The sequence below is a fragment of the Nyctereutes procyonoides genome, unplaced genomic scaffold (genome assembly GCF_905146905.1).
Source record: "Nyctereutes procyonoides isolate TBG_1078 unplaced genomic scaffold, NYPRO_anot_genome, whole genome shotgun sequence".
Lineage (NCBI taxonomy): Eukaryota > Metazoa > Chordata > Mammalia > Carnivora > Canidae > Nyctereutes > Nyctereutes procyonoides.
In genome coordinates this window covers 26,753,070-26,772,617 of record NW_026575121.1, presented here as the reverse complement: position 1 = coordinate 26,772,617, position 19,548 = coordinate 26,753,070, and the positions used below count along the sequence as shown (strand labels likewise).

The window sequence follows — 19,548 nt, the reverse complement described above, 5'->3', positions numbered from 1 at the left end:
CGGGGGACAGCGGGCAGGTGGGTCGGCAAGGGAGGAAAAGGGAGCTCTCCAACCCAAGACAGGAGCAAAGGCCAGGGGCGACAGAGAACGTACCTAGTGGTGCGTATAAAAAAGGAAGCCCCCCCAGTAGGCGACTCCAGGGCGCTCCCGGGGGGCCCGGCCAGCTCCCACGACAGGCACAGATTCTTTAACTCCCCGCTTCCGCGCTGTCTTAGGCCAACCAGCGCACAGGCCCCGTGGGGGAACTGGCCAATCGCGTCGCACCGCCGTCCGCGAACCAACCAATCGCATCGAGGCCGCGTAGCAAATTCGAACGGCAGCTCCCCGCTTCGCATTCCGCGCAGAGCAACGAGGCTCCAAATTTAAATCAACGCAGCCTCACGCCGCCGACGAGCGCGAGGGGCGGAGCCTGCCCGGCGTGAGCGGGGGACGCGTGGTGTGATTGCCCGGGAGAGAGGCTGGCGCTCCAGTTCCGGGTCAGGCCCTTCTCCCGCCTCCCTCGGCCTCCGCCATGGCGAGCAGCAGCGGCGCCGGGGCGGCGGCGGCAGCGGCGGCGAACCTCAACGCGGTGAGGGAGACCATGGACGGTGAGTGCCCGTTTCTCGCCCTCGCCCCCCCCTTTACCTTGTCTCCGTTTCCCGCAGCCAGGGCCCCCAGGCGGCGGGAAGCCAAGAAGGACTTGAGGTCCACTTCCGGCCCCGGACGGCATCTTCGAGGATCCTCCCAGGGGATCCGCCGAGGCCGTGGCGCTGAGGGTGCCATCCTTCGAGAGCGCTCTCTGGGCTCCGGCGTACTGTGTCGCGCGCACGGCGTTCCAGCCGCCACGTCAGCCGGGCGCGCGCGCCCCGCGCCTCACGCACCCCACGCGCCTCACGCGCGCCTCACGCACCCCACGCGCCTCACGCGCGCCTCACGCTGCGGCGGGCTCCTGGCGGCCTTTCCCGCGGAGCCGGCTTCGGGCGCCCCACCCCCCACCCCCGGCGTCCGGCCGTTTCCTCAGCGCCACCCAGGGATCCCCATTTCTTTCTTTTCTATAAAGTGAGGTCACCTCCTCCCAGAAGTTCTTTGTGAATATTTAAGACCACAAAGCAAAGGCGTATCAGAGGCGATAAAGCAAAAAATAGTTACCATGACCTTTGGGTTGTATTACATGTACATCCCACTACTTGCGGACTCCTTTGTCTCCATTTTATAGCATCCACTTAGGGGTTTGATGCCCTTTTCTTTTTTTTTTTTTTTGCATTTTCCGGAGGGTTACTAACATGAGTCTTTATCTCTATTGAAACATAACTCTGGGGGATCCCTGGGTGGCTTAGCGATTTGGCGCCTGCCTTTGGCCCAGGGCGCGATCCTGGAGTCTCGGGATCAAGTCCCACATCGGGCTCCCTGCATGGAGCCTGCTTCTCCCTCTGCCTGTGTCTCTGCCTCTCTCTCTCTCTCTCTCCCCCTCATAAATAAATAAGTAAGTAAGTAAGTAAGTAAATAAATAAATAAATAAATAAATAAATAATAAAATCTTTAAGAAAGGAAGAAACTTTGCAGTTCTTGGTTGTGCCGGCCTTTCTGCTGAATCTCCCTGTGGGATTCACTTACTGATACAGTCACTCCTTAAAGGGCTTCTGGCTTTTAAAGTTTTCTGGCTTTTTCTGCAGAGGTTGTTGCTTTCCTTTACATTCTTTTTTTTTTTTTTTTTAAGGTTTTTAAAATTCATTTATATATGAAAGAGAGAGGCAGAGACACAGGCTGAGAGAGAAGCAGGCTCCAAGGAGGGAGCCCGACCCAGGACTCGATCCCAGGTCCCCAGGATCACCCCCTGGGCCGAAGGTGGCGCTAAACCGCTGAACCACTGGGGCTGCTCTGCTTTCCTTTTCAAAGAACTATGTACATTAGAACATTTGCATCTAGCTTTTTACTTACCAAGTATCTATTTTGCTGTTTCTCTGAAAAGAAAACAGACTTTATTCTTTAAAGATTTTATTTATTTTAGAGGTGGAGGCAGAGAGAGAGGAACAAGGCTCTACTCCATCCCATGACCCTGAGATCAAGCCTGAGCTGAAATCAGGAGTTGGATGTTCAACCCACTGAACTACCAGGCACCCCAGAATTTTATTAACATCATATTCAGCCTATTTCCCATTCTTTCTCAGTGTACCACATTATAGGTTTCCCCAGCTATCTGGAAGCAGACTGGTCCCATGAAACCTTTCCTAAGCTGAAATTATGTAAAGTGAAGAGCCAATACGAATTGAAAAATTTTTTGAGCATTCTCAGACTCCCCAAAATAACCTTTCTTAGGGTTTTGTGATGCCCTAGGATACATCTTGTTAACAGATGCACAGAATAAATAGAGATAAAGCACAGATGCTCCCAGACACTAGTTTAAGGCTCTGGGAGCTTGATGGCAAGAGATTGAGTTTAGTTCCTGGGGAAGGAGCTTGGCAGTAACAAACACTAAATGCTGGGGTTATGTGCTGGCTCTAATGGCTTATCGTAAACAAACAACACTATTTTCACTTTTTGCCTATTTTCATAAAAGCAAAAATTTATTGGATTTCTTTTGGTTAGCAAAAATAGCTACTAATGTATGGCTTCCATAAAAGCAAAGTGAAATAAGATAAACTTTCAAAAAGTGAGCGATGGTTATATTGTCTTACATCTTTGCTTGGAAGCCGGTGGGTCTTTTGAAGAATAGAGTATGAGGCCCCACTTCTGTCAATTTTCTTATGATGGCTATACTTAGGTTCCTCATTTATAGGGCCACAAAATCCTGTTTGAATGGAGAACTCCCAGTTTATCACTGGTGGAACTATTGATGTACAAATGAGAACTGACTATTGGTTGCGTCATCAATATTTTTACTGGGAGGAGTATGTGTAAAATGAAGATTATTGAGAGTGAAAGAACAGGAAAAAGTGAAGAAATACAGATTTTTTAAAAAATAAAAATTGAGAGGCTCTATGACTTAGAGAACACCGCTCCTTCATATACAGTTAGTCCACAAACCTCAAGATAAAAAGGCCCCGGGTTGGCACTGAATCAACATTTATTAAATGTGGCAGCTAGGGAATATCACGTCTATTAGAATTCTAAACTTACAGAAAATCCCTGGTATTCTGCCATAATTGGAGTCCAAGACAGTCACATAAAATATGAAGTTAAATTGCTGCAAAATTAATGTAAAACTTTTCCATGTTTAATAATTAAGACACAAAGGTAAGCACACTAAAAACACTGTAAATAATCATAAACTGAACTGGAAAAACCCTACATGTTTTCATTTTATTTTATTTATTTTTAAACTATTTTATGTAATTATTAGAGCAAGGGCGCACACATACCCTCACAGCAGGATGGGGAACTAGAGGCTGGGGAGTCAGGCAGACTCAGACTCCTCTGCTGAGCACTGAGCCCACCTTGGGCTGGATCCCAAGACCCTGAGATCATGACCTGGGCCTAAGTTAGACACTTAACCAACTGAGCCACCCAGGCATCCCCATGTTGTCATTTTATAATCCCACCTTCCTCCACATTCATTCCCAGAAACAAAATTTCAGCTTGCCTAAAGGGGCTAAACAGAACTACCCAAATAGGATTATCATTTGAAACTTTGTTAATGCGGGGTTTCATTGAACTTAAGTCTAGCCTTGAGTGCCAAAAGTTTTTGAGTCCAGTACCCTCTCTCAGGATTAGTGTAGTTCTCATCATCTTACTACTTCCCTCCTATCACTACTAGAATCAACTAGTTTATTTATTTTAATAATAAATTTATTTGTTATTGGTGTTCAATTTGCCAACATACAGAGTAACACCCAGTGCTCATCCCATCAAGTGCCCCCCTCAGTGCCCGCCACCCAGTCACCCCCACCCCCCGCCCTCCTCCCCTTACACACCCCTAGTTCGTTTCCCAGAGTTAGGAGTCTTCCATGTTCTGTCTCCCTTTCTGATATTTCCTACCCATTTCTTCTCCCTTCCCCTCTATTCCCTTTCACTATTATTTATATTCCCCAAGTGAATGAGACCCATACAATGTTTGTCCTTCTCTGATTGACTTATTTCACTCAGCATAATACCCTCCAGTTCCATCCACATCGAAGCAAATGGTGGGTATTTGTCATTTCTAATGGCTGGGTTAGAATCAGCTAATCCAATGGATCTGCATGATTTCAGGGTTATAGAACTCAGCTATAAACATTTTTATTTTTGTGAAGTGAAAGCATGTTGAAAATGATACTTCAGGAGCAGGTAGGCTTGTAGTTGTGTGGCTTACTCTGAAAGGAGCCCGACTGATACCCTGGCCCTGATTTAGTATAAGGTCTTCTGTCAATCCCTTCCTCTCATTTTTATATCCTCAACATTCTCTCCAGATTCCTTCTTAAAAATGTCAGTCTTCTATACTGCCTCTCTCTCTGTTCTCCAGTGTACTCACTTACCTCTTTTGCTTTTCAATGTTTTGAAATTTTAGGTACTCTTTATTGGTAGTTTTATACTTTGATTTTTCTTAAATTTAAAAAATTTCCTTATGGCTTCAATTACTACTAATAATTATGCTTGTTATAAATGTGATTAAAAGGAACCTCTTCCTCACCAGAGGGTTTCAGTGTAGTGCTGCTTTAGTACATATCAGGTAGTAAGTTAGAAGGAGTTAAGAAAGTTCACAGTATACAAGGCATGTCAGTGAAACGGACATATAGTCTCTCTGCTATCAGTCTAGTCAGTCACTGAAGAAAGAAACCTAGGAATCATTCTTGCTTTGTTTCACCTCCCCTCCCTTCTGTTCTTCACTAAGTCTTTCTTCCTTCGTCTCAGGTTTGACCATTTAATCTCTCTTCTAAGATGGCAGTAAGTTGACTCCCTCTCCACGGGTGTTCTGCCTCTTTCCAGGATCATTATATTATGCCACAGGGGTCTTGTAAAAATGAAAATCTGATTGTCATACTTTAATTTTTATATTTTTTAGTAGCTTACCAAAGTTCTGAAATCTTCAGAGACTTAGTGAGTGTTCATGCCTGTCCTTTCTCATATTTTACACCTGTGTTTTCCTTGGAATTACATTGCCTCCACATTTAGAACCTTTCAGATCTATGAATTTACCAAGTTCTCTTTAATGCAGGAATTTTTGCACAAGCTGTTTTTTTCACACTCTTTGTACTTCTTACCTCTGTGTTAGGTTGATTTCTCTTCATCCTTGAAGTGTAAGCTTACTTGTCACTTCTTCAGGCAAGTCTTTCCTAAACACTTGTCTTTCACAACTATGTAAGATGCCCTTATAATTTGTTTTGGAGGTATGCTTTTCTTTCTTTATTTCCCTTTTGGCTAGGATCAGTTATTACTTTAATATCTATTTCTCCTATACAGTAATTCCATGAGTATTGGGACCATATCTGTCTTTTTTCACAATTGTATTTCCAACAGTAACATAGCACAAAATACATATAAGTATCAGTTATGTAGTAGGCACCACAGAAGTACTTATTACAGATAGGTTATGAAGTTAGGAGGTAAAGATCAACATAGATTTTATAAGAAAGCTTAAAGGAAAGAAATAGTCCTGAGATGGACCTGAGAGAGAGTATGGAATTACATGGGGAGAAGAGAAAAGGCAGAGGAGAAAAGCATGAACTAAGGCATGAAATCAGAAATAAACAGCATTTATAGACCAGGGTCTGTCATGCAGAGAAAACTGGTGAGAATTTGTCAGGAATAGTTGATGATGGTGCTCATGTTGGTAATGTTGGAGAGTTGGAGTAGGGTCAGAGTACCTGCTTTCATTTTTCCTGGTGCATAACAAACCATCCCAAACTTCTTGGCACAAAACAACAAGTACTTGTCTCTCAGTTCTGTATGGTGGCCTGGCTTATCTGGGTAATTCTCATTGAAGGTCTCTAATGCATTGCAGTTAGTGCTGAATCTAGAGTCATCCCAAAGCTTTCTCACTCACATATCTTCTAGTTGACACATGTTAGCTGGGCCTGCAGCAGGGGCTGTTGTCTCCAGCATGTGGGTTTCTTCTCACTTGGTGGCTAGGGTGCAAGAGAGAGTGCTTCAAGAGATTGCCAGGAGGAAGCCATATTACCTTCTCAAGTCTAGCATCAGAAGTCATGCAGTGTCACTATTGGGAGATACAGCCTGTGAGCCCTGAGCCTACTTGAACAGTCTTGCTCTATAGGCTGAGAAGGCAAGGCCTTCCTCCTGCGGTTTCTCAAGAGTGTATTTATGGTGAACAACTTGAGGGATGAGGTAACATCTACTTCCAGATAAAGAACAAGTTTACTAACTTGCTTACAATTAAAAGTAGGGATTTCCTAAGCTCACTGTTCTTCAGCTGTGAATATAGTCTGTCAATATAATGTACTCTTTTACTATGTCAAAGGCAGAAAGCTGCCTGGTCATTTCAGTGTTTGATGAAAAAGAATTCATAAGAATCAACACTTTTCTTCTAATTTTAAAGTCTTAGTGAAAGAAAACAGTACGTTGTTAACACGCCAAGGAATAGTTATATGAAATTAACATCATCCTTAACATTAGTGTTAAAAGCATTTCTTTGACTTAATTATTTTTTAACCACTGATACAAAAGTTTTAGCAAATAATGTAGGATAAAAAAAGAAAAAGACTGTTAGGACATGAAACTATTATTTGTAGGTAAAATGATTATCTAATTGGAAAACAGAAGAGAATTAACTAAAAGACATCAGTAGGATTTGTTAAGATGGCTGGCTACAAAATAAAAATAAGTATATTCTAGAATATCTACATTAATCACTTAGAATATACCAAAGCAAGGTAGAATGCATTTATGAAAACAAAACTAAAAATTAAAGAAATTGGTGATTCACTATCAAAATTGATGATGATTGAGCACTTGGCTAAAACTTTCTGCTCCAAGCATATAAAAATAACAGGAAAAATTTTAGTAAAAATGCAATTATCAGCACAGCCATGTTCAAGAAAGCAAAAATCTCCTGCTTAGAAAGAGAAAGGTTTTCCCCAAAGAGAGGAGCAGATGGGAACCACAGCAGGAGACTGGGAATGAAACTTGACAAAGCATGCTGCGCTGCTTGGGTGAAGCTGGGGCCCAGAAATGTGCCATCTGCCATGGCCAGGGATTGGGAAGTACCATCCACGTGTCCTATGTGCCTGGTTGAAGCTGGAGGCCAGAAATGTGCCATCTGCCATGGCCAGGGATTGGGAAGTACCATCCATGTGTCCTGTGGGTCTGGAGCCAGTGTGCTTCCACCAGGTCTGATCCAGAGGGCTGAGACCAGTGTGAGACTACCTATCCCAAGAATGCTTCACCAATTTAGACATCAAGAAAAATCTGTGGAAGATGAACTTCCAGCCAGAAATCTACTTACTAAGTAGCTAAGGTAGATACAAAACATAAGCAACACAAACAAAAATTGAAAAGAGAGAAGGTATTAGTAATAGCTCTTTTTGAGCGCGAGATGCCAATGGACACAGCATTCTGAGTGTGTCTTGTAGTACTCACACTGATCCTATAAAGTAAGTACTTACTACTCCTATTTCACAAAATTGTAAAAGAAAGGCACAGAAAGGTTACTTTGCCTACTAAGTAATGAAGGTGAAATTTGAACTCAAGTACTTTGGTTCTAGAGAGCAGACTCTTAACCACTCCTTTTTGCTGCATGCATATACTTAAAATAGAAAACGCACCTTTCAAAAATAGCCAGTGACAAGCGTGTAGCTTCAAATAGGTAAAAGCAGAAACAACAGCTACAAAATGAGTGGTTATAAAAAAAGCATTTAACTATTGAACAAGCAGTTACTAGGGGGAAATAAGAAATCTCAAAATAGAGTTACTGAAATGAATTCAGCAGATAACAAGAACTACAGCCTGCATACAACTGAAGAGCAGTATTGATATGTTAGGATATCAAAAGTGAAGAAGTGAAATGGAAAGGGCTGCTTTCAGCCAAGATGAAGTAACGGAAACTGGATTTATTTACCCTCCTACCTGAAGAAGAAAAAAACAACAAAAAGCCCAGGTGGAATAATATTTTTAAAGACCCTGGACACCAGGTAGTAAAGGACAGTGATCCCAGACTGTAAATGAAAAGAATCCACAAGTTATCTGTTCTTGGTACCTTCCGAGAGTTACCAGGCATCAATGTGGTTGAGGGGTGCTATGAACCTAGGTAGAACCCAGTGGATCCCCTAAGTTAGCAGAAGGAATTTAGAGTCCAGAGAGACCAGAACAGGGATAATTTGCAAAACAGAATACTCAGGAGGGTCTTCCTTCAGTGGTGAGGAATAATTACCTGTACACTAAACAGGCATCTGATCCTGATTATATAAATTTTAAAAGACTCAAAAGGATCAAACTGCTTTCAGGTAACTGCATCTCATTCCAAACCCAAGAATATGTATATAAATATTAAAAATATAGAATGTATATAGAAATACAAAAATAGCAACCAACAAGGTAAAATTACAATGTCAAGCATCTAATAAAAAATTCTTAAGTATGTAAAGCCAGAAAATAACAACCCATGGTAGAAAAATTCAGTCAGTTGAAACAGACCTAAAGCTGACACATATGTTAGAATTAGCAAAACAAGGACATTGAACTGTCCTCCATGTGTTCAAAAGTTAAGTAGAGGCACGGAAGACATTTTTTAAAAAACTCAAAACTCTAGAGATGTAAATGAATGTCTGATACGATTTTTTTTTTTTTTTTTAAAGAAGGAAAGAGGAAGGGCAGAAGGAGAAAAAGAATCTTAAGCAGACTCCATGCCCAGTGTGGAAATGCAGGGCTGTCTCACAACCCTGAGATCATAACCTGAACTGAAATCAAGAGTCTGATGCTTAACCGACTGAACCACCCAGGCACCCCTTGACTAAGACTTTTAAGTTCACTGAGAGAACGAAAGGGCTTATGAAAAGGAAAGATAACAGAATCTTTAACCTTCTACATGCTGATAAAAGTTAGTAATTAAAATTGTGGTTCTGACATAAGAGAAGCAACAAATGCATGGGTAAATGGGAATTTCCTGTGATAAAGGAGGCATTTTAGCTGAATAGTAGGAGAGATTATTCAATAAATAGTATTGAGGAAATGGGCTTATTTAGGGGAGATAAAGTTAAATCCTGTCTTCCACCTGAACTCCAGGGAGTTAAATCTTCAAGTGTTTATAGGCAGATGGGAAACAAACTTTGAAGTAATAGAAGGGAATCCTGGTATATAATTATATAATCTTTGCATGGGGAATAACTTTCTAAGTATACTGCCAAGGGAAAATAATATAGGCAGCCATATATAATATGTTGACCATTGACTTAACAAATTCTAAACATGCTCTGGGGAATAACCACCATAAAACAAAATGTAATGGAGCCAGTGTATTTACATTCTGTGCTTCCCTTTGCTAGTGTTTCTTATGTCAATTACTTTTATAAACTGCAATAAAATGAAGTACTATAAAAAAAAAGTTAAAAAAATAAGCTTTCATGATTTCAACAGACGTGATTACTCTGTCAAATTGTAGAAGTTTCTAAGCACTTCAAGCCTTAAATATGTACATCACTGAGCATTGCACTTTTAGGAATTTATCCTAATGAAATAAAATATAGTTAGTATGTACAGATGTTTATCGCAGGATTATTTCAGTGGGGAAAACTTGAGACCCTTAACTCCTAAATAGTAACTCCTACATAGTAGAGTAGTTAAGTAACATAAGATGTTTTCATAAAATGGAATGTTGTAAGACTAAATTATATTGTAAAAGCATACTAAAAATGGGGAAATGTTCATAATACTCCTCATTATAATGCATATATTTAAGATATTAAATGAGTTGTAGAATATAAACCAAAGTCTAAAAAGCAGTTATGTGGAGGGAGAGTATAAGTGTATTTCTGATGCTAGGCTAAGTAAGAGAACAAGACAGTATTACATGATAATTTCAAAATCTAGGGATACTGTGCTAGTTTTTGGTACTTGCAATATTATATGAATTAAAAACAATACTGTGTACGTATTTTTAAATGTAATTTTTTTTTAAATATCCTCTATATCTTTTTCAGTTCTGCTGGAAATTTCAAGAATTCTGAATACTGGCTTAGATATGGAAACTTTGTCTATTTGTGTACGGCTTTGTGAACAAGGAATTAACCCAGAAGCTTTATCATCGGTTATTAAGGAACTTCGCAAGGCCACTGAAGCACTAAAGGTTAGAGATTTGTATGTTTATTCTAAGGAAAGATGCTTTATAGAAAATGGTGAGTGGAATTTATGTGGAAGAGCTTGCTTAAATGTGATTAAATTAGTTTCTGTCACCATCAGAAATTCTGAAAACCAGAGTCTTAGTAACGTATGTTCAGTTACAAGCATTGCTACTATCATGGACTACATTGTCTCTTCACAGAAGTCTCCAGCTGTGTTTAGAATTTTCCTAGTGTTGTAAGTAAAATTGTGTCTGTGCCCAAAAAGATAACGTACCTGTGAATGTGACCTTATTTGGAAATTGTGTATCAGCAGGTATAATCAAATTAAGATGAGATAGTGGATTAATGACTGATGTCCTTATAAGACAAGGGAAATTTGGACAGAGATACACCAGGAGAGTACCATGTGGACACACAGACACAGACATTGCCTTGTGACAGTGAAGGCAGAGATTGCGATGGTAGCCAAGGATTGTTGGCAGCCATCAGAAGCTAGGAAGAAGCCAGGGGGAGGATCTTCTGCTAGAGCCTTCTGACATCTTGATTTTAGATTTTTCGCCTTTAGAACTGTGAGAAAATAAATTCCTGTTTCAGTCCATTCAGTTTATGGTACCTGGTTGTGGCAGCCCTAGAAGTCTAATACAGATTTCACTATTAGAAAGTGGGGTGCTGTTGTAACAAATACCTGCAAGTCAGGAAGTGGCTTTGGAATTAGGTAATGGGTAGAATTGGAAAATTTTACACACTTGATAGAAAAGGCCCAGTTTTCCTTGAAGAAAGTGTTGGTAGAACTTTGAACATTAAAGGCAGTTCTGGTAGGGGCTCAGAAAGGAGAAAAGAGCTGTAGAGAAAGCTTTAATTGTCTTAGCGAATACATGTATCATGTTGAGCAGAATGTTGCTAGAAATAATGGATAATGGCTTCTGGTGAGATCTGATGAGGAACATACTGAACACCAGAGAGACGATTGTCCTTGCTGTAAAGTGACAATACCTGGCTGAATTATATTTTACTATTGGAAGAAAAATAAAACTTGTAAGTGATGAACTTGGATATTTAGTTGAAATTTCCTAACAAAGTATGGAAAGTAGCAAAGATTTCTCCTTGCTACTTAAATAAAAATGTAAGAGGAATGAGAAATCGAGGAAGGAACTGGTTAAGAAAAAAGGAACCAGCAATTGATCTGGAAAATTCTCAGCCTTACCCAAAGAGCATACTCTGGAGAGAAAGCCCAGAGTGGTGGCTCTGGTGAGATGAAGTATATGATTCATAGATGTAGTCAACCATCTCTAACCCCAATAAAAGGGTCCCAGACAAAATGAAAAAAGGCTGGGATTCTATACTTCTGGATTCTACAGGAAGGAAACTGGCCAGTAGGGCTACCTGGCTGTGAAGAAGTGTCTCTCCTTCAAGAAGAGGGAAGAAGGACACATAGTAGCTCTAAGACGAAGGGACTGCAGAGGCCAGTTGGCTGCACTGCTACCAGGGGCCCAGAGGACTATCTTTTTTTCAAATTCATACTCGCCATTTCTTAATTGCTCGCATTAGGAACAGGAAAGGTGTATTCCCTCTTGCTTCCAGACACTGATTTAAGACCTTGGATGATTTTATTTCCTTGTTTATGTAACTAACTCATCACAGATGCTGATACTCAAGTTAATCCTTCTGAAAACTTGTCCAAGGACAGACAACATTTCTCTAGCCTTTTTTCTTTTTTTTTTTTGAGAAAGCAAAACTATATAATGCATGTAATTTATCTAAAATTAAGTCAGTCTCCAGTAAGTTCCAGTGCTTTGGGTTTTTGAGATTTTTTTAAACTTTCTTATTAAATCTAACACAGAAAGGTAAACCAAATACATTTACACAGCAAAAATTTGTCATAAAGAGACTATCTGTGCAGTTCTCATGCCAGAGCCCTAAAGTTCCTTTGAGCTCCCCTATCACCTCGGCTGTCCTGCTTCCCCTTTCAATAACTACTGTTCTGATTTTTATGGTAGGAGCTTTCTTACTTTTAACAGTTTTACTGACTAAACATGGGTCTTTAAACACTGCAGTTTAATTTTGTAAAAGTTTTGAATTTTATGTAAACCAGGATCATAGAGGTCTTTATTGGGTTCTTCATTTCACATTATGTTTGAGAGTGTTTTTTTTTTTTTTAATATAGTTGACACATTAATGTTTCATTAGTTTCAGGTGTATAACTTAATGACTTGACAGGTTTGTATATTATGCTATCTGTTCACCCACAAGTAGAGCTGCCACTTGTCTGGTGATATCACTATTACAGTATTATTGACTGTGTTCCTTATGCTGTGTCTTTTATTCCTGTGACTTACTCATTCCATAACTGGAACCTATTTTTCCCTCTCACCTTCACCCAATTTGTTCGAACTCCTCTCCCTCCTCTTTGCAACCATTAGTTTCTTCTCTTTTTATAGATCTGATTTCCTCTTTATTTTGGGAGTTTGTGTGTGTGGGGGGGGAGGAGTGTTTGGATTCCATTTACGAGTAGAATTGTGAGGATGTGAGGTTTATGGTTTTTTTTTTTAATTTTACTTATTTATTCATAAGAGACAGAGAGAGGCAGAGATGCAGGCAGAGGGAGAAACAGGCTCCATGTAGGGAGCCCGACGTGGGACTTGCTCCCAGGTCTCCAGGATCAACACCCTGGGCTCAAGGCGCTGCTAAACCAATGAGCCGCCTGGGCTGCCCTGTTTTTTGTTTTGTTTTTGTTTTTTTTTCCCCAAGATTTGTTTATTTGAGAGGGAGAGTGCATCCAAGCACATACATGAGCAGGGAAAGGTTCAGAGAAAGAGGGGGAGAGAGAATGTTAAGCAGACTCTATGAGGATCTCTGTTTTTAAAACCCTGAGATCTTGACCTGAGCCCAAACCAAGAGTGATGCTTACTCAGCTGAGCCACCCGGGCACCCCAGAGGTTTTTTTTGTTTGTTTGTTTTTTTGTTTTTTTTTTTATGTTGTGTGTAGCTGTAATACAGTCCCTTTCACTGGAATAATCAATCATGCTTTGTAGCACAAATATACTCCTGTTATCCTTTCTACTGTGAATGGATATTCAGGTACCACCAGGGTGGGACTATTAGAAATATGCTGCTGTGATCATAGTTGTTAATGACTCATGATGCATATATATGCATGCATTTTTGTTAGTAAAGTTGCTTGGTTTTAGGTTATGTTTATCTTCAACTGGAATAGATAACGCCAGAGTTTTCTAAAGTATTTGTGTCAATTTCTATTTCCACCAGCCGCATCTGAGTTTCTCTTCCTTTCTCCACATCTTTGCCAATATTTATTGTGTTTTTAATTTTAGTTATTTTGGTAATTGTGTATGAGTTTCTTATGTGCGTTTTTGTTTTGTTTGCATTTCTCCTAGTACCAATGAGGTGGAATGTGTTATTACATGTTCTTTTGGTCATTTTCTTTTGCAAGATACCTTTTCAAGTAGTTTGCCCATTTTTTTCTGGGTTGTCTATTTTTCCTTTTGTATTAGTAGTCTTAAATATTCTGAATGTGAACCTTTTGTTAAATGTTTTTTTTGTTGTTGTTGTTAAATGTTAAACCCTCAACCATGCTTTCATACGACAGAGAAATAACTAAATATAATAAGAATATTACTTGCCTTTTATCATTCTCTTTGCACTAACAGCTTTCTTTGCATTATTTCTTTAATGGTCACAGCAGTGATATGTACTGCTACTATGGTTAGTAGTTTCCTGTTAAGGAAACTGAAGCTTATGGTGGCCAGCTTCTCCCAAGAACTTACTGAGATGTAGTTGAACTGAGATTTAAACTTGGACTCTGGCTTCAGGTTGTTAACTGTAAGTTTACCTATAGTAAGTTCTAAAAAATATCTGAGCCTGCTTTTTAAAAAAAGATGAAATGTGATTAGAACTAAGTTAATGGACTGTGGCATGGGAACATTCCCTGGCTTTGTATTCTCTCATAACTGTTGTTAAAAATAAAATGTAGTATCAGTCTTTGATCGGTAAATTTCTGAAATTCTAGTGGAAGAGAATTTATTTAATAAACATTTTCCACAACTGCATGAATTTTTGTTATATTGGAATTTGACAGAGAATAGGGAGGCAGAAGAGCATGAAGTTTTCATATTGTAATGCAGTTTGAGTACCATAAAGGAACCAGAGACAACCTAGTTAGCAGCAAGAGAAACTGAGAGAAGTATTTTGGCATAGCACTTACTTAGACAAAATAAAACACACAAAGCATTAGGATAGGAGTTTGAGAATTACCTACTTAACATAGCGTTTTTGCTTTCAACATGCTGGTTATTGCATAGTGAGAATAGTGGGCCATAGTGAGATATAGGAGGGAAAATAAATAAGATAAAATTAAAAAGCATTGCCTATTTGAATGGAAGAACGGTCTCACACAAAGCCTCTTTAAACACACTGCTCTATAAACAACAACCAGTATGCCAGTTTCTCATTAAAACCAGGCAGGGAGGAGAATCCTGAAAAGTTTCTAGCAAAGAGGAAAAATGTTAATTAGGACTTTTTTTTCTTTAAAGGGATTTTTGAAATCTGTACATAATTTTTATTAAAAAATGCTCAATTTTAAAATATTTAAATACCAAAATACAAAGAAGGATATAAATCGTTCAGAACCACCCAAGGGATAACCAGCGATACTTGGTGAACATCATTCTAGATGATACCATGCTACTTTAAAAATAAAAATATTACATTTAACTTTATGGATTAAAGAATAACCTTTCATAGGTTCCTTCTCTTTAAATTATAAAATCTGCTTATTCTCTCTTGCCTGCTGTTACTGGGTTGGTATTGGGAGCTGCGTTGTGAACTTTCCTTGACCATCCTTTACAGACTTAATAAAGCATATATGGTTTTCTCCTTTTTGGATGGTTGCTGGTAATTAATTTCATATTTTTTGTGTTTCTTTCAGTACTAAAAATAGGGTAAGAAAAAACTGTACCTGTTGTGATCTTCTGCCTTTACTTAGAAAGCCTACTGATTAGAATTTCATTATATGTACTTCTATTTTAGAATGTGTAAAATATAAATTAGGGACATCCTGAAATGTTGCAAGGAGCTGTGGGGTCTGAAACATCCAGTTTTTCCTTTAGTTAACAATGTAGAAAATTGCAAGTTTTTCATTACTTGTTTTGTCTTTCTCACAGATTGTATATTGATACAGTTTAAATCAATTAGTTATCAAGTAGCTGGTTGTGTGTCACAGGATTAGGTCAACTTCTTAGCATCAGTAGATGTGTTATTTGTATGTGTCTCCCACAGGCTAAGTAGGACTGTTAATTAAGGTGCAGTTGTTAAAAGACATTTTTATGAATGATTCTTCTATCAAACACTGCATTTTCATATTGTCTCCTCTAGGCTAATACTGAAGTATAAGCAACATTTACATATTGTGATTTCAGGAATTCTGGGCAAAAACCTACTTTCCTGTGTCTTCTACTCTAAGACTAGGGTACCTCAAATTGTACTTTTATTGGTGCATTTCGTACTAATAATCCTTGCCCTTTCTCTTATATGATTACTAACACCTTAGAGTGAATGATGTGTCTCCTCACTGTAGGAGCATTTTGTACAGCACGAGGACACTGGAGCTGTAGAATTTGGAGTTGGGAGAGAAGTAAGGAAGGAGGGAATAAGCTTACACAGGAAAGCAAAGTCCGGGAGACAAGACTGCCGAAGTTGATTTTTCCCAGGAGCAATGTTTCGGACGTTTGGAAGGCTCTAATGGCAATTTGGTAACTGGAGTTTAGGATGCCAGTGCTGTCCTTCCAAACAGAAAGTAGTGCTGCATTCATATTAATAGGAATGCTTTACAAGGTTGATGGCTTGCATATTATAATTAGTTCAGGTGAAAATACTTCTTTCAATGTCTGCATCTTGGAGGAGAATCTCTACAATTAGTATGATAATGGAATGGGACTAGACAAATTCCATTAGAGTTAAGGTACTTTAATTTTTTCGAAACTCTAAAATTGTTTACATTATTTCAAGTCATCTTTGAAGTAGATGATTCTGAGAATGGGGTTAGGAAGAAGACAGAATGCCTAAAGATATGCAGCTAGAGCTAATATAAGAACTTTTAAGGGGGTAAAAAAAAAAAATGAAAACCCTTCTAGAACAAAGGATATTTTTTTTTCACTAATTTCTAATCCTTGTGAATAATAAAGCCAAAGAAGCGAAAGGCTAACTAGAATAACCAACTATTGGACAAACGTGGTAGGTTCTGCTAATGGCAAAGAGTGTTTCAGATTGAGTTAACTACAATTTTCCCAGCATGTTAAGGGATTTTCATGAAAGGTCTTTGAACTTAGACTAAACTTAAAAGCAAGTTTTAATTAAGAAGTGGAAATGTAAATGAATTAAAAGTTTACCGTATATTTCTGAAATTAAATTTATTTAAAGTCATCATTTTCCTATTTAGCATTGAGAAAGTACTTGTTTAAATCCTTATCTTTTAGAAATATTTATCAAGGGCACCTGGGTGGCTCTGTTAAACGTCTCTTGATTTCTGCTCAGGTCATGATCTCAAGTGTTGTGAGATGGAGATCCCCATTAGGCTCCACACTAAGCTAAGCCAGGAGTCTGCTGCTTTCCCTCTGCCCCTCCCTGAGCACGCATGCATGCTTGTTCTTTCTCTCTAAAATAAATCTTTAAAAAGAAAAAAAGTCTCAAATCATTTATTGATGAATTATATGGTGTCTACAAATTTCTGCAAAATAATCAGGGAAAGTATATGGTGATATAGGTGAAGAGGATTAGACATGTGTTCATTATTCCCTTTTGCCCCTTTTTTCCTCTGTCTTCTGACAGAAAGATCTTTTTCATTATTAATCCCCTTTTTACACTATAATGAAACATGCATAAACAAGCAAACCAACAAAGACTGGATAAGGTGGATACAGTGTGTGGAGAAGGTCTACTTGGGTCTGTTTTTCAAGTAGCGGTGTATTTTTACATTAACTGTATTATTTAAGATGATGTGACAAATTTTCCACTGTCAGCCTAGCAGTCAGTTCAAAAGGTAGGTCTAATGTATTGCAAAGAGTGAAAAGCACTGCATTATCCTGATGAAAGTGGTTCAGTGTTTGTGGAGGAGGAATTGTTTGTTAATGACAGTGCAGTATTGACAAATATATCTCCATGGTGTCTCTTTTTTCATGGATTTATTATAATGAAACTTACTTTCTTGTTCTAGGCTGCTGAAAATACGACAAGCTGACTTTCTGGAGAAATCCTGATGAGATATGTCAAGCTCTTCAGGAGGATTTGAAGATTGCATTGTAGTCAAGAATGTACAGTGAAATTACTGCATGCAGCAGTGTAGAAACATTTTCCTTTTTAAAAGAATTATAAAACCATAGCTTTATAAATCAGTGGAAAATGGCTTACAGAGAGAACTATCAGATGTGTTTACATCACATCTTACTTTTTTTTTAACAGCTCTAATGCATTGGCATTGCTGTATTCATATTTATGTATTCCTTATTTATAGCTCTGATAGCTTTAATTTTCTAAGCAGTCTGTCTATCAGATGTGCACATCTGCTGTGCCTGGTTGAAGTATAGTGGAACCCATCAGAAGTAATGTAGTAGTTATGACTTGTTGACATTTCCATTATAAAATTTAATTTTGAATTGTTTATGCAAAATAACCATAGATTTGTGTTGTATTGGGCTAAAAGTTGACAGAATTTCAGCCACCATTTATGAATTTTGATTTAGACTTACAACATATCAGAATCTGTTATAAGAGCACAGAAATTTGAAATGATTTGTTCTAATCTGCTCTTCTTTAACACAGAATATTTAGTTTTTTAAACATAAAAGTTTATCTGTCACTTAGCAGTATGAACCAGATTGTTTTTGCATTGATTACAAAATAAAACTTAGAAACTTAGATTTAAAAGTGGTAGTGCTTAGTATTGTCATTTGAATGAATCATTTAAATTTAATGAAAATATTGACAATATTTTTCTTTGAGTTTTATACTCTACATATGACAACCTAAAAAAAAAAACACACATAATGAAACATTTCTGACATGCAAAATTCTTTGAAGTTTATTACATAAAAATAGTTTGAGTGCTTATCTAATAAATCCCTAAATAGGAAATCTGTTTCAACAAATACGATATTTTCTGAAAGAATAAATTTCCAGCCATTAAACAAAAGCTAAATAATCAAGTGTTCTGTATCAGGAATTATAAGTATTCCTTTCTAAGGACACTTTGTCATTATTTTTTCCCTGAAAGTTTTAACTAATCAAAGTGGTGGTTCAAAGTAAATTTTAGAAAATGTAGGATAGTGTTAAATCTGTTCCTGTAGCAGAATCTTATTGGAATATTTTTCCCAAGGCTGATAGGATTTTAATCTGATTTTATTTTAGATTTTGTTAGCTTCCATTTAAATGATAGTATAAGCATTTACTCTTTAGCAGCATTTTTTTGTTCTTCAGACAAATTAGCACTAATATTTAAGTGACAACCTTCTGCACTATTATAAAAATCTAGTCTTGATTATTTTGACTGTAAGCACCTAGAATCTTTACCAAGGGCACTAGAAAGGTGTATTATTGGCAGACTTGGTTGGGAAACAATAACGACTTGTGATAAGTCATTTATTTGATAGTAAACACTGCAGATCCTGCATGTTGTTACTCATAAAATCATAAAGACATTTTTGTCAAGCTCCAAAATCGGTATATACTCTTAGGCCACAAGAGTTAATAGTTTTATTTATGGTTTTGTAGATTAAGTTATTTATGTTTGATACAGAGCAGGAAAATATATTGAGAAGGCCTATGGTTACAGAGAACTTCTTTAAGTGTTACATTTAAATGTAAACATATATTTTTAATGCATACTTAAGTACTATTTAACAAAATCAAAACAAATTGTAATGATACAATTGGCAGTGTTATGCATGTTGTCAGTGACAGAAATAAAACCATTTTGGTGATACTGGCATGTACTTTGATTTAATATATCCTTTGTGAACACAACTTTTGTTTCTGTAAATATTCTATAAATATTTAGAATGAAGATAATTTAAAGGCTCTATGATTTACAGTAAAAAATTAAGCTTGAGGTATAAATTGCAATACATTTCTCCTGGTAGAGTAGATAGCTCTATTAACATTACCCCAGACTTGAAAACAATGTCGGCATTTCAAATAGGTGTCAGATCATATTTCTCATTACTTCAAGTAAGGGATTCCTTACATAGTGGGACATTACAAAGTTTTATACATACTCCATACTTAAAAGTTTTCTAATAATCAAGTATCAAGTTTTAAACATGTTTAAATCAATTAAACATAAAAACTCAGTTCCTCA

General features: G+C 37.9%; 2 protein-coding genes across 2 annotated transcripts in view; one reads left to right on the top strand and one right to left on the bottom strand.

The window, feature by feature from the left end:
- BORA (BORA aurora kinase A activator) overlaps positions 1-967 on the bottom strand; it is a 30,302-nt gene extending 29,335 nt beyond the window's left edge. Inside the window, exon 1 of the mRNA XM_055335788.1 lies at positions 625-967. Coding sequence (XP_055191763.1) covers positions 625-762 — 138 coding nt within the window. The 5' untranslated portion in view covers positions 763-967. The remainder of the gene's footprint in view (positions 1-624) is intronic.
- On the top strand, positions 346-19,173 carry MZT1 (mitotic spindle organizing protein 1). The gene is made up of 3 exons (XM_055335790.1): positions 346-587; positions 10,044-10,189; positions 17,410-19,173. The coding sequence occupies exons 1-3, from the start codon at positions 512-514 to the stop codon at positions 17,431-17,433; spliced, it is 246 nt and encodes an 81-aa protein (XP_055191765.1). The 5' UTR covers positions 346-511; the 3' UTR covers positions 17,434-19,173.
- The last annotated feature ends 375 nt before the right edge of the window (positions 19,174-19,548 follow it).

Excerpts from the sequence above, each read along its gene's own strand:
- MZT1 (XM_055335790.1), top strand. The coding sequence starts at position 512 with ATGGCGAGCAGCAGCGGCGCCGGGGCGGCGGCGGCAGCGGCGGCGAAC. Across the intron at positions 588-10,043 it reads GGTGAGGGAGACCATGGACG|TTCTGCTGGAAATTTCAAGA; the intron begins GTGAGTGCCCGT and ends TATCTTTTTCAG. Across the intron at positions 10,190-17,409 it reads AGGCCACTGAAGCACTAAAG|GCTGCTGAAAATACGACAAG; the intron begins GTTAGAGATTTG and ends TTCTTGTTCTAG.